This window comes from Epinephelus fuscoguttatus, linkage group LG23 (genome assembly GCF_011397635.1).
Source record: "Epinephelus fuscoguttatus linkage group LG23, E.fuscoguttatus.final_Chr_v1".
Classification (NCBI taxonomy): domain Eukaryota; kingdom Metazoa; phylum Chordata; class Actinopteri; order Perciformes; family Serranidae; genus Epinephelus; species Epinephelus fuscoguttatus.
In genome coordinates this window covers 36,589,803-36,604,822 of record NC_064774.1, presented here as the reverse complement: position 1 = coordinate 36,604,822, position 15,020 = coordinate 36,589,803, and the positions used below count along the sequence as shown (strand labels likewise).

The 15,020-nt window shown below is 42.5% G+C and overlaps 1 protein-coding gene across 3 annotated transcripts in view; it reads right to left on the bottom strand.

Annotated features, from left to right (window-relative positions):
• sorcs2 (sortilin-related VPS10 domain containing receptor 2) overlaps window positions 1–15,020 on the bottom strand; it is a 1,110,317-nt gene that overhangs the window by 121,425 nt on the left and 973,872 nt on the right. For all 3 annotated transcript variants that reach the window (XM_049568808.1, XM_049568804.1, XM_049568807.1), the window contains exon 10: window positions 11,842–11,988. In XM_049568808.1, the coding sequence (XP_049424765.1) occupies window positions 11,842–11,988 (147 nt within the window). The remainder of the gene's footprint in view (window positions 1–11,841; window positions 11,989–15,020) is intronic.

Here is a 15,020-nt window from a genome sequence, read left to right as displayed (position 1 = left end):
GAACTGTAGACACTCACTCACTCAGTCATGTTTATTGTCTTGCCACACGGATACTCCTGCTAATCCTGCTGCAAATACAGTGCTCTTATTCATGCATCCCTGGCTAGAATTCATCTAGACACCAGGATCTAAATATTCAAATAAAAACACAAGAAGTTTGTGCTCTAAAGAAAGGATCAGCACTCAGTGAAAACCCTCCAAAGCTCTATGATAAGCTATTATGGCAAGGCTTAACTATACAGACCAGTGAGCAGTGATAACTAACATGTCTTTGGGGTCATCGGGTGGGAACCTCCTTTCACCAGTGTTTCGTCTAGCTGGTCCCACGACACCTCCAGGAGGCTAGACAGTGATCTCTGGCGTCCCAGAGATACTCCCCTAATGCCAGGTCTCACTGCTCCCCGCACCAACCCAATAACCTCCTTCACCTTACTTACGCATGGCTTTTTCAGCCCAAACAGCACTGCCACCTTCAACCAAACCCAGGCTCCATACATGCGAGCTCCAGGTAGAAACAGTGCTGATACTACCTTTCCGAGCACATTCACCATACTGTATCTCACACGCTACATAGCATAACTCCAATATAAGCTAAAGTTAAAGGAGATAGATAACTCACAGGATTAGCAAACACACTCACCTTGCAGCATGGTCTCAAACAAAAGGGATTCAAATAGGCCACTGCCACACTTAAATAACCTTCCTCTTCCTGGATTTCCTCCTGAGAGGAAATGGATCTCTCCACCTGATCTCAAGGAGTTATGTACTCTGCATAGTAGTTCCCCCTGCTGGCACCCAACTGACATTATTTCTTCTCACCCATATCCATTGGCTTGCTCTACCTGCTTCATCTGACATTTCCTTCACTGTCTTCCTCAAACTCTGTCCCTGCACTCCGAATTCCCCCAGGAGAGAGACAGTAGATCTTGCTATGAATCCCCTGCACCCCACTTCCACTGGACAAATCCTAGTTTTCCATTCTCGCTGCTCAGCTTCTGCTCCTAAGTCTGCATATCTAAGCTTTTTTTTTTCATAGCCGTCTTCCACTGAGTCTTCCCAAGGAACTGTCAGCTCCAATGAAATAAACTATCCGTTGACTCCCTGACCGCAACACTATGTCAGGCCTCTGCTTGGTACAAACTATTTCCTGGGAAACAACAAGCTTTCCCCATAAATCTACTTGCATTTCCCAATCACAAGCACCTTCTAAGCAGCCACACCCTTGCCTCCTTACTACCTTATCCCTTCTGTATTTCTCCCCCTCACGGACAAACTGAATTGCTAAACTCCTATCCTTAACACCTTCTGAATTCATCTGTCTTCGTTTCCCTTCGATGCCTGCAGCTAAATATTTCAACACCTGGTTATGTCGCCATGTATATCGGCCTTGTGACAAGCTAACTTTACAGCCTGACAAAATATGCCTTAAGGTTGCAGTACCTGAACACAATGGGCATGATGGGTCCCCATTTCACAGTTTTAGGTTCTACGGGGTTGGTAACACATTGTATGTAGCCCCTATCAGGAATCTAATACGATTCTCCTCCATACTCCACAGGTCCCTCCAACTAAGCTTCCTCTTCTCTACACTTTCCCAATTCAACCACTCTCCCTGTTTAGCCTGGGCCACTACCTTTGCACCCCTTAATATCTCCTCCTGTCTACGTATCTGTTCCACAACCAGCTTTCTTTTATCTTTGAGACCTGCTTTATTCCATACCGGTTTGCCTGAGCCAAGCCCCAGGCCTCCCCGGCCAAACTGAACATTACCTACAATCTCTGCATGCCTAAGAGCTGCCTCTGCCTCCTGTACTGCCAATCTTGGGTTCCACTTCCTCCCCTTGGTTGGATTTGGAACCACACTCCTAACTACCACGTCCTTACTCCCAAATAACAAGAGCTCTGTCCTGACCTTGGTACATTTAAATTCCTCTGTTAAACTAGATACTGTCAGCTGAAGTATCCCTTTTCCATACAATGCAACACTACTAAGGCACCTAGGAGCCCCCAACCACTTCCTAATATAGGAGCTAACCGACCTTTCAATTCTCTCCACAACGGATATTGGAATTTCATAAATTGACAATGGCTACATTAACCTAGGATAAAACCCACATTGCAAACACCACAACTTCAACTTTCCTGGAAGTTCTGATTTATCTATTCTATCCAATCCTTCCGCCACATCTTTTCTAAATTTCACCACCTGTTCCTCATCATTCAACTCCACATTGTACCACCTACCTAAGCTCTTCACTGACTTTTCCCTAATTGTTGGGATTCCTCATCATCTATGACAAACTTCCTATCACTTAACTTCCCTCTACGTATCAGGATGCTTCTAGACTTACTAGGCTTGATCTTCATGCTGGCCCACTTGAGGTTCATATTTACCTTCTCTAGTAGCCTCTTTGTACATGGCATTGTTGTGGTCACCAGTGTCATGTCATCCATGTAAGCCCTAACTGGTGGAAGATGCAACCCGTTCTGCCGTCTCTCCCCACCTATCACCCACTTAAAAGCTCTGATGATTACTTCCATCGCCATAGTAAATGCTAATGGAGAAATTGTACACCCTGCCATGATGCCTATTTCTAGCCTCTGCCAACCTGTTGTGAAACCTACTGTACTTAGACACAACCTAATATCCTGAAAATATGCCTTCACTAAGTTAACAACTACCTGTGGCACTTTGAAGTAGTCAAACTCACTCCAAATCAGGCTATGCGGTACTGAACCAAACGCATTTGCAAGATCTAAAAATATTACATGCAGGTCCCTTTTCTTAATCTTTGCTGCCTGAGTCTGGTGCCAGATCATGCTAGTATGCTCTAAACACCCTGCAAAACCTGGTATTCCTGACTTCTGCACCATAGTATCTATTAAGTTATTCCTTTCTAAGTAGCTAGCTAATCTCTGCGCTAGTACACTAAAGAAAATCTTCCCTTCTACATTCAAGAGAGAAATCATCCGGAATTGGCTAAGGTCCACAGACTCCTTCTCCTTAGGAATGAGGACAACCCCTGCCCTATGCCATGCTCTTGGGATGATTTGTTTCTCCCAAACTATTCTTAGCTGTTTCCACAAAAATGTAAGGATATCAGGTGCACTTTTATAAACCCGGTAGGGGATTCTATTAGGCACTGGGGCCGAAGAAGCCTTTGCACGCCTGACCACCTCCTGAACTTCCTTCCACCTAGGTGGCCTGACATCTATCTCATGCTCTATCCCTCCTAATGGAGGGATATCCGGTGGGAAACCTACTATCCTATTCTTCTCTAAATCTGAATATGTATTTCTCAAATATTCTTCAACCTCTAGCCTTTCTGCTTTGCGCTGCCCTCCCTTTTCCTGGCTGAACAATCTTTTAACAAACTTAAAAGGGTCCCTGAAAAAAACTGTCTTTACATGTTCCTTCTTCCTCCTCTTTTTCCTGAGATGCTCTGCCCTTCTAAGAACTGCTAGCCTGTTTCTCAACTCCTCTTGCAACACATTAATTCCCTCCCTTTCTTCTTCTGTAGCCTTTTCCCACTGCTTTCTTAACTGTCTCCTTTCCTTAACTAACTTCTCTATTTCTCTTTGCCGCCTAGACTTACCTGACTGTGCCCTCTCATTCCTCTTTCTCTCATGCACCCCGAACCTCTCTGCACCATATGAGTAAATTATATCTCCCATCTTTTTGAACCTTTTGATTACATTTCCCCTAAGCTAGCACTCACCTATAAACTGCCTCTGGTCTGAAAAAAGCAAACAAAAAAAAAAACAGACCTTAGACTGCAATGATTGACCAGTTAGAAGATTAATGACAGATATTGGATGTCTATGTATATGTATATTTTATACCTACAATAATAATAATAATGAGAATTGTTGTAGCTAGTTCAGATTTGTGCGGCGTGTGTGTGTTTGTATGTGTGAATGTGGGTGTGTCTTTGGTGAGGAGGCACTATGGTTGCTATGGTTACCTGCACATCTGGGCATAGGTAGTAATCAGCTAGGCAGAGGTTAGATAAGGGAGACATAGGTGATTAGGATCTGGGGAAGCCACACAGTTTTTCAACCGTGCCTGTGTGTGTGACTGTCTAAATGGGTTTGTCGTATTAGTATTTTTGTCCTTTTGGGGGCTCGTTTTAAGTCATTCGGCACCCGGCCTTTTGTAGGTGTTTTTAAGACACGCATGTTAATAAAGTGTTAAACGCATATACATGGTGGACCTCATCTTTACACACCATCACGAGTTGGAAATGTCTTCGAATTCCCTCAAGTGGCATTTTGTGTAGCTAGATTGCCACTATAATAATGAGAGTGATAATAATAATAAAAAAAGATAATAATAATAATAATAAAATGATAATAACAATAATAACAATTATAATCAAATGCAATATATACCCTACAAGCAATTCTCTAAATAAAGACCGGAGCACAACTAAATGTTTTCTGGGTTCCTTTTGTTCTATTTATGTCTGTATCTGTCTGTCTGTCTGTCTGTCTGTCTGTCCCCTATGTCTGATGTTTGTGACAAACAACCCGCGTGAACATATGTTGACAATTGAGCGATTTATGATCATTTTAATAGTGCAAACACGTCATTCCTCTATAGATATAATGCGCTGTAGGAGCAAGCGGCACTGTACCAAAGATGGCGGCGTTTTGGGCACGCCCCTCCAATCGGCAGCAGCAGTCAATGTGGCGTCTATGTAGATATGTCTATGATGTACATGGGCAAGCACGTGTAATCAGTCTTGCAGCCTAACTTGGTTAACAGCCTAATGTGTCAGTCTTTGTTTTTCTTTATTTTAATTGGGATGTCCAGAAACATACAGCCAATCAAAAGTAAGTCTCAGGTAGAGGGGTGGGACTTAGTGTAAACTGCAAGGTACCATCAAGTCAGCTTTGAATATTTCCTGAGAGCATTAATGTCCGTAAATCTGCGGTTGGTTCGGACTTTTGATGATTAATGTTATGGTGTAAAAAAACCTTAGCATTAGCAAAATTAGCATCGTTTAGCTTTGCTTTCATACTGTTTGCTGTGCATTTGAAGTAGTTGGTTAAGACAAGTTAATGCTAGCTCGCCATGAAATAGTGGACTTGTTGCTGAGCTGATTTAATGTGATTCAGGGGACGGACATTTGTGACTGTAAGAGAGGAGTGGACAAACTCCTTTGGACCACTGTGGAGAACTGTTTCTTCCTGCTGGAGTGTTGCTGTCGGCTGCCTCTGCTGTTTCTTCAGACCTCGGCTGCCCCTGCTGTTTCTTCGGACCTCGGCTGTTGCTGTTGATCTGCTGCCCTCAACCCGTTGTCCTTTCCATGGTTCCCCTCATCTATTCCCATTAACTTTCCCTGGATTCATGAATACTGACGTAAAAAACTTGCACATTCTTTTATTTTGATTGCTTGTATCTACAAGTGAAGCGGCCATTATAGTTTTTAGGCTTCAACGTTCCAAGCCACGACTCAGGCCTGCAGCGGGTATTTTGTGACATTGGGGTGTGTGTTGCAAAGTGAGTGTGTGTGGGCTCACAGTATTGTTGACCGTTGACAGGTTTAAAAGTGCTATGCTCTGGTATTTCAGGAATTAATAGAGCTTAATTAGAGGAAACAGTTACACTTTAAAAGAATTGAATGAAAATAATTTGAATTTGAAGGGAATAATTGTTTTGATTTTATTTATTTTATTTACATTTACTGAATGCTGTAAAATAATATTGTTTTGCATATTTTGATTGAAAAGAGAACTAAATTTGATTTTCTTACATTTAAAGTATAGTGTTTGGGTCATAATTCTTCATTATAATTCTAGTTTTGGGTAATAAGGGTGTACAGAGTATAGATAGGACATAAATTTACAACATAATAGGAGGCCTATATGTTTTCCTAATTTTTTTCATTCTTATTGGAGGCACCGCCAGTCATTTCCTTACTACAGATCAGGTAATCAAGTTTGTAAAAGTACAGGTAGTAGCGCCACTAAATTCTAAACCGTACCCAGGCCCCACTCAGAGTACTACTACACCTAGCAGATTATATAGCTACATGGGACAAGTGTTACATAAATGGAGGCACCACTAGGATTGTTTTGATCTGACAATAAAATACTAGCCTTTTGAGCATTGGAAATAATTAGCAATTAGCCTCAAAATGTGAAAACTTTTTGTGATAAGTTAAGTTTGGTACGTTGCAAGTATGACAAACAAAATGGTCCATCACAGCTTGATTTGGTTAACTGGTGCAAAGAGGGAGTAGCAGTACAACAACCCTGTTAATATATGGGGTGCCAGAAAACATAAACAAGATAAACAAGAAACAGCAGAGACTATCAAAGCCTTGGGCAGAGTCAGAGTAAGGGGCAAAATGTTTCACCCTCAACTGAAATCTTTAATGGTGCTTTGTGAGTGCCGTGAAGTGATAGACCCCAGAAGAATCCCAACAGAAGTAATGCCAATAATGGGTGGTAGTGCTTGGAACACAGTACACTACGTAGCTCTGCAAGACACTGGCAGCTCAGATGATTTCAGGGGAAAACAATGGAGGATATCCAGAGACTATGCGCCCCAAATACAGTGGAGAATAGAAGCCCCGAGTCCATCATTCGTGCAGTTGGCGAGATATGGGGCAAAACCAGTAAAGTGCCTGACAGCAACACGTACTGACATCTGAGAACTTTCTCAGGAGTAAGTCCCACTCCAGCAGGAGAAGAATGTCTTGATATCTGGCGAGAGCAGGCCAAATTCATGATTGATGAAGGTGAGTACTCTGAGAAAGAGAAACGCAGAAGAATACTTGAGAGTCTGAAGGGCCCCGCCTTGGAGATCATCCAGGCAGTGCGCATAACTAATCCAGATGCTAGCCCAAAGAAGTTCATACAGGCAATAGAGAGCATCTTTGGCGCAACAGAGTCAGGAGAAGACCTCTACTTGTTCTTCAGAGCCCTTCGACAACAGCCCGGTGAGGGTTTTTCAGAGTTCCTGCGAAGATTAGAGAGATCCCTCATCAAAGTGGTGCAGGGAGGTGGTCTCCCACTTAGCGCAGCTAACAAAGCCAGAGTTGAGCAGCTCATTAGAGGTTCTTCCTCGGACCTCATGTTACTTCAGTTGAAAGTTAGGAAGCGGAAAGACGATCCCCCTACATTCCTGAAACTGCTGCAAGAAATCCGTGAAGAGGAAGAGCGACAGTTAGCTAGACAGAATCTAGGAGCATCTACACACCGCCAGCATGTTCGCACAGTTCATGCTGAAAAAGAAATGGAGCCTGAGTTGACGCAACAGAGTGAACTTAAAGCTCATATTCAAGAACTGAAAGCAAAGATGGATGAGTGAATGAGCACCCAACAGCCGCCATCTGAAAGTCACCCAAGTGGTCCAAAGGAAAAGAAAAAACAGACAACTGAGCCACACAGTGAGATAGAGTCACTTAAGAAAAAACAAGTTAAAGCACTAGAAAATAGAATAAGTGTGATGGCTGTGAGATCCACGTCTGACCACCCACCAGAGACTATGACCCAGTCCAGTCGATACAAAGCAGCTTCAAGCTATAAATCTGGTTCCTTCAAAGTACAGTCTCCCAAAGACTCACAGAAAGTCATCAAAAAGCTCATACGCTTGGTGCGAGGAGCACAAGATGGAACAAAAGACAACCCTAAAGACACTTCAGACAAGCAAGGTATTGCAAGGGTCCACAAAGTAGAAGTCCCACAGGAGGACACCAGCCTGCCAGAGGGTCTTGTGGGTCCATCAATGATAAGCACTATCAAAGTCAATGATCTGTCTTGTGATGCTCTAATGGACAGTGGGTCTAATGTGACTATAATCTTTGAGAGCTGGTACAATGAACACTTGCCAGATATCCCCATACATTCCATCTCTCGCTTAGACCTCTGGGGCTTGTCAGACAGTGATTATCCCCACAAAGGTTACGTTGTTGTGGAGATGGAGTTCCCAGAAGAGATGACAGGTGTAAAAGGTCCCGTAGTTGTCTTGGCTTTGATCTGTCCCGAGCTGAATCAGCACAACCAGACCCCTGTTATCGTTGGCACCAATGCCTCCCTGACTGTGGGAGCTGTGGAAAGCAAATGGAGATGAAAAGTCATTCACTCAATGAGAATCCAGCCCGTGTATGCACCAGTCCAAGCACAGGCTCAGCTCTCTTAAACAGCAGCAGAGGATGATATTGTTGCACAAGTGAAATGGCAAGGACCTGGTCCACTCTCCATAGCCCCAGGTGAGAGATGTTATGCCACCTGTAAAGTGGACGGGCCAACTCCGACATCAAAAAATGTTATGATTGATGCAGCCACTGTGCAGTCACTCCCAGCCGGCATGCTCGTACAACCAGGTGTGCTCCTGAATGCTGATGTTGACATGAATCTATTCATGGTGCTCATTCACAATGAGTCTCACAAGAAAACCACCACACCAGTGGGGACTGTGATAGCAGAGATGTATGCAGTCGATACAGTCACCCCAGTCCAACCATCCAACCTCCCAGCAGATACTATAGATCCAGATCTGTTTGACTTTGGCGACTCCCCTATCTCGGAGGAGTGGAAGAATCGGCTACGCCAAAAGTTAGCACAGAGACAAAATGTCTTCTGCTTGCATGAGTGGGATGTTGGTTTGGCTAAGGGAGTGGAGCACCACATACGCATGCATGACCCCAGACCATTCAGGGAGAGGTCCCGCAGGTTGGCCCCCGCCGACATCGACGATGTGTGACAACACATACAGCAGCTGCTAGATGCGGAAAGTTTAAAAGAATCTCGTAGTCCCTACGCATCACTGATTGTGGTGGTCCGCAAAAAGAACGGGACAATTTAAATCTGTATTGACTACAGAACCCTCACTGAGTGCCTGATTCATGCCCCCGTGTTGGCATTCACTGATCCCACTAAACCCTACATCTTGCATGTGGATGCCAGCATGAATGTCAAGGGCGCTGTTCTCAACTAGGAGTACCCCAAGGGGCTCATGCCAGTGGCTTTCGCAAGTCGGAAACTTGCTACATCCGAGCAGCAATACCCTGTCCACCAGTTGGAATTTCTGGCACTAAAGTGGTCAGTGGTGGACAAGTTTCACGACTATCTGTATGGTGCTAAATTTACCGTAAGAACTGACAATAACCCGTTGACGTATGTGTTAACTTCAGCTAAGTTTAATGCCACAGGACATTGCTGGCTGGCTGCCCTTGCCACTTACGATTTTACCAGGATTTTACCAGGATTTTATCAGGCTAGTGGATCAACTTGGAGCTCCAGAAACGGCTGTACCTGAAGTGTCGGCATTCCCAGTGAACCTTGGTCTGAACACCATTGATCAGCTGAGCCCAAAAGACATACAGACAGCTCAAGAATTGGATAGAGAGATTGGACCTGTGAAAAGAGCACTGGAAAGCCACCAGGTGCTGACTCATGCCAAAAATGACCCACCAAATACTGCACTGCTCATCCGTGAAGGAAATAAGCTGGAGTTGAAGGATGGAATATTCTTCAGAGTAACAAAGAAACTGTGTGGAAGGGAGATCCGACAACTTGTCTTGCCTGAGAGATACTGGACTGTGGTGTTGAGGTCTCTGCACGATGATTGTGGACACATGGGAGTGGAAAGAACCACTGAGCTGATTAAAGATAGATTCTACTGGCCACGTCTGGCATCTGAGGTCTCAAAAACACTCCCTCAGTGTGCTGCACAGCTGAATCAGATAACAAGTACTGGTCCCTTGGATCTAGTCTGTATTGACTTCCTGCAGTACAACTCTAAACCGTACCCAGGCCCCGCCCAGAATACTACTACACCTAGCACATTATATAGCTACATGGGACGGGTGTTACATTCACATTTAACTTGTGGAAAGATCGTTAATTGAAACTAGTGCATTTCAACTGAGATAGCAAACATTATTAAGAGGATGAGCTGTTATGAATCTTGTTGATTTATCCTCAATAGACAGAGCTAAAGACAGGCCATTCTACAAAGAAACGTGATGCTTTCTGTCACAAATAACACTGAAGTATACAAATTATGTTTTTATTTATCATTTTTTTATGACAATTTATCATGATGGGTGTGGTTTTGCAGGATGTGGCAGTGCATGCTTGGCAAGCTCTGTGACCATCTCAGCCTGTGCTCTGATGAACATTTATGAGTTACATTAGTTTTGAAGAACTAATGTAAGTTAGTACTGTTAATTGACACTATTTAGTCAAGTTGGCTTTACAATGTCATAATGTGCCCCATATCTTGTGCCATGAAAATACTGGATGAAATTTACAGTTTACAAAGAGGTCAAGGCTACCTGGCCTCCAAATTCCCTCGATACCAATCTGATCTAGCATTGGTGGGACCTATCCCACACAGAGTACGTGTGACCATGCTACAACAGGTCAGAGCCAAGTCCTCCTGGGGGAGGAGGCATCCTCCACCTTTTTAAAAAAAAATTCTGTAATTTCATTTGGGTAGGGGGATAATAATTAAATAAATCATGTTTGAGGTACGCCCCTTATTTTCCTAACATATGGGAGGACAAAGTACACAATTCTTATTGGCTGTCAGCTGATTAGCTGGTCAGCTTTAATTAGCGAGTACAATTCGTGACTTTTTTCACACTCAGGTGGATGAGAAAAAAATGCACAAGGATCTGTTTGTTTTAAGTTATTTTGAAAAGACAGTAGTTGTCAAAGACAGACACAGCTGGGGACTTATATTTTGCCCACTGGCAAAATTGTTGAACTATTTCCAATGTTAAAATAAGGAATGTTTCAAACATTTGTGTATTACACTGCATGAACACTGAGCATTTCCCAAAAGACAACAACAGGTCAAAATAGACTGTAAAACTGAAACGCATCCCTGATATTATGAAATTGAAAATACAGTATAAATAGAAGTCTGCTTCCAAGTGAGTGAAAATATCACTGCAGTGCCAGTCAGCCAGGATAGCTTCAGTGTCTGGTCTATTTTCTTTCCTAAATATTTTAGTAATAGCTTAGTACCACTGCTTGACAAGCAGCCACACATTAACACACACATGCACACACTAGCAGACAGACAGACAGACACACAGACAGAGACAGATGATTATGTATGATTACAAAAGAACAGAGGAGCAGAACTGACTTTTAGCCTACTACATCACCCCTGCAGCTTGTTATAAAACCACATTTTTGTTATTTCAGAGAAAGTAAAGTACCGTAAAAAGGTACCATTGGGTAGTGATACCATTTTACAGATACTGGAACCCATACCGTTATCGCTTCCAATATGAATGGTACCCAACCCTACCATCCTCACAATTCTCTCTCTGTTACTGCTGCAACTGACAGGGAGCCCACAGGCAGGTCTTCCAGCTCAAGCATCCTATTTGCACATGCCATATTGTTTTTGACTCACATGCCAATCTTCATGCTGTGCTAACATCAGTGCACATTGCTAACCACGAACAGCTAAAAGTTTGCGGGGGGAACTCGCACTTGTGAACTTTGGTTCTATGTGCATCATTCTACATAGCGTGTATTCTGCATGTGGCTGCAGGCACCAGATCATGACTCCTGTACTGTAACAGTTCAGCACAATTACAAAAACCATTACAGCTCAAAATATGCTATTTGCTTAAGTGGCCAGTAGGAGTGACCGTGTCATACACCATTGTCAAATTCTACCAGAATTTGGTAGGTGCTAATTTCAAGCCCTGACACACAAGAGCGACACATTTACTTAAAGCTGCAAACTAAAGGCAGTAATGTATCACCCTGGAGTTCTATTGAGGCCAAACACTGAATATTTCAACTCAGGTAGAGTAAATACAGAAAAAAGGAAAAGGGACTTTTTATGGTATCAGCACTTACTGCCTTGCAGCTTATTGGCTTGCCATTCATGTCTGTGGCGGGTGGCATCAAGGGTTCCCAGTGTTGTCCTTTGTTATAGGTAATGAGAGTTGTCATTTTGCCATCTACCTTCTGATTGGCCAGGAAGACTCCTTTGATTCCACGCACCTGGGAAACAAAATGGATTTACAACAGTTAGGGTTAACTTTACAAAACAACCATCCTAACTGCTTTTTACAATGTGCATATGTAACTTTTGTTTAACAGTGGCCACTGTGGCCACATAGCCACCATGATGGCACCCATTGCTTTGTGGACTGCCTATGGACTGTAAAAATAATGGACTAACCACCGTGACGTCGCCCATTGCTTTGTGGACTGCTGTTATGAAGCTTAGAGTTTGATATTTTGGTCATCGCCATCTTGGATTTACAACCTGACATTCAAATGTCTGGACGAGAGGGTGGAGCTGTGGAGGAACGAGGGGGAACCAGAGGACACTACACAGACCCACCTACACCGGCAACCTGACTGAACGCTGCACCTGGCTTGCCATGCTAAATCGCTGCTAACAAATTTAGCTTCCATAATAATCTTTGTGACTTTAGCTAATTGCATACATGGCCACATTTGGCAAACATTACATATAAGAGGAGTAGTGTTAACCTTGTAACGTTATTGTAGTGTTAACTGAAGTTAACATTACCGTGTGTAAGTTAATGTTAAAGTGTGTGGTGTGGATAACTGCAATACAGTAGTAAACATGTTAGGTGTCTTGGTGTGCTGATGGCTCAAAAGCCAGCAGATAAAATTTAGCTTCTTTAAATCAGTTAACTTTACACCACAAAAAACTGATTAATGTGTAGTATTCTTCCAGCTGAACAGAACTTACAGTTCAACGTCTACTGAGTGTGTGTTAATATTAATGTTTACTGGTTGAGCTCGGTGTTCGTAGGCTATTTTTTTGCATGCAGGTGCTGTTCATTTCATTGTTGATGACAGTCATCAAAACATCTGTTGGAATGAGTCTTTGTGTCTCTTTCGGCAAAGGTTACAATACTGAGCGCTGCATCATTTATGTGCACCCACACCACAAAGCCACATAAGTGAGTAATAGTTACTTTTCTATCGCTGTTTAGTGTAAAACAATCCACGTCATTTTTTTAATTTTATTTTTTACATCTAAACTGAAGGAATAGTTTCTTTTTCTTGTTTTCCTCCCAGTAGCCTACAATATGACACATTCCTCAATATTACAATGTTTTTTTTTCCATCCAGCCGCTGTCACTGGAGACAGCTACATCTGGTGTGGGGCTGAGAGAGCTACAGAGACGATGGAACAACCTTTCTACATTCACTGATTCGGCTGAGGTGGTCTGAGGTGGAGAGCCCTCTCCCCTTCTTCATCCAGTCCCTGCGAGCCAGAGCAGTTGTGGGTGTCCTCCTCATCCACTGTGGTGGGAATGACGTGGGAGATATCCCAAGTGTCAACCTCATCACTGCAAAAGAGGAGGACCTGCACCAACTCCACCTGCAGCATCCAAATATGAAGATCATCTTCTCTGGCACCCCCCAGAGACGCAGGTAGAAGGCTGCTGCCAGTCCAAGGTCTGCAGGTTTGTGAACAGTGTTTTGGCTACATATGTTCATTGTTCAAGTAGCAGCTTTGTACATCACCCTCACACAAGGCTTGACACTCCTGGGCTATTTGTGAACGATGCAGTTTATTGTATATTTTTAATTTAACACTTTTGGCCATAACACTGTTCAGTATTACCAGCTCTGCTCTTCCTTGTGCCCTACACCCTCTCCTGTTTACTTTTGTCTTATTCTCTCACCAGTCTTACCACTCCATGGTCTTTGACACTCTGCCCCATGTCTGATGAAGCTGTTCATTGTTTTCAGTTATTACTGTTTTTATCAGTGTGCTGTTCCAAGAACATTACTTACTTAAAGAGGTTGTTACTGTGACAAATTTACAGTCAAACACTGTCAGGTTGCCTTATTGTCTCTTACATAGTGACCAAAGTAAACCAAGAGCTATTTCTATCTAGTTAGCTTTAACCAACAACATAAGAACAACATTTAGAATAAATGTTGCTGTCCTTGAACATCTGACAATGAAGGACAAAACAACAGATATTACAGTTTGGTGTATTTTTCCTGACATTTTTTATGACACTGAAAAACACTAATTCGCCAAAGTGTCCTATAAGATTCATTACAAGGCGTACGGTAAATCTGAAATAAACCAGACAAGCATTCTGCAGTTATTGAAAAATGCACTCACTACTTTTTAATCACAGTAATAGAAAACTATCATCACAAATTACAAAAGCATTAAACAATTTTTTTTTTCAGTTATTACTGTAGTTATGAATAAAATCAATGTACATAAGCTGTACCAGGTCTCAATCAAATGAAAAAACATGCAAGGACATGCAATATGAATTACTAAACCCAACTGCTTTGAAATTAAAATCTAATTGTCAAATCTTCATTACATACAACAGTGTTTGTATGCCTAATGCATACTCCATACACATGTATCACAGGAGTCACATTTTGCTCCTGGGTGCACTTCTGGTTTGACCATTTCCAGCTGTTTCCAAATGAAGATCCTTTGGATGTCAAATTAGGAAATACCTTCAGCTGTGAAGGTGGTGAATGTGCTATGGTTGATCCATTGCTTGATTCCCATTTCATGTTTTAAGAATTAGCATTTTTAATGTTCCATCAGCTATCTAAATAATTGAACTGAGAAACTGAATCTCTGAATACTAAGGACAGAGAATGACAAAAAAAAAAGTAAAACTTGGTCTGTCCTTTTATCAGAGGAAGATTTGGAAGTGGTTTTCTGGCATCATAATCACAACCCATTTCAGAACTCAGGATGTTGTCCTGCTGTCTCCCTTCTCTACAGTCCAGATGAATGGCACCAAATACACCACTCCATACATGAGGTCTTCCTTCTGTTAGCAGTGATCATTCCAGTTTCACAGTGTGGATACCTTTTGAATTACAGTAAAAGACAAACACTTATGTAAAGACATAGTGGATCACAATTGATCATGTACGTACATATACAAGCTTGACAGGACAGGTGCATGAATAGCTGGTTCAGTTGAAGACTAACTACCTTGTATGGACTTACAGTATTAGGTGACCAAAACTCCTGGATAAAAAAATAGCTTTCTATA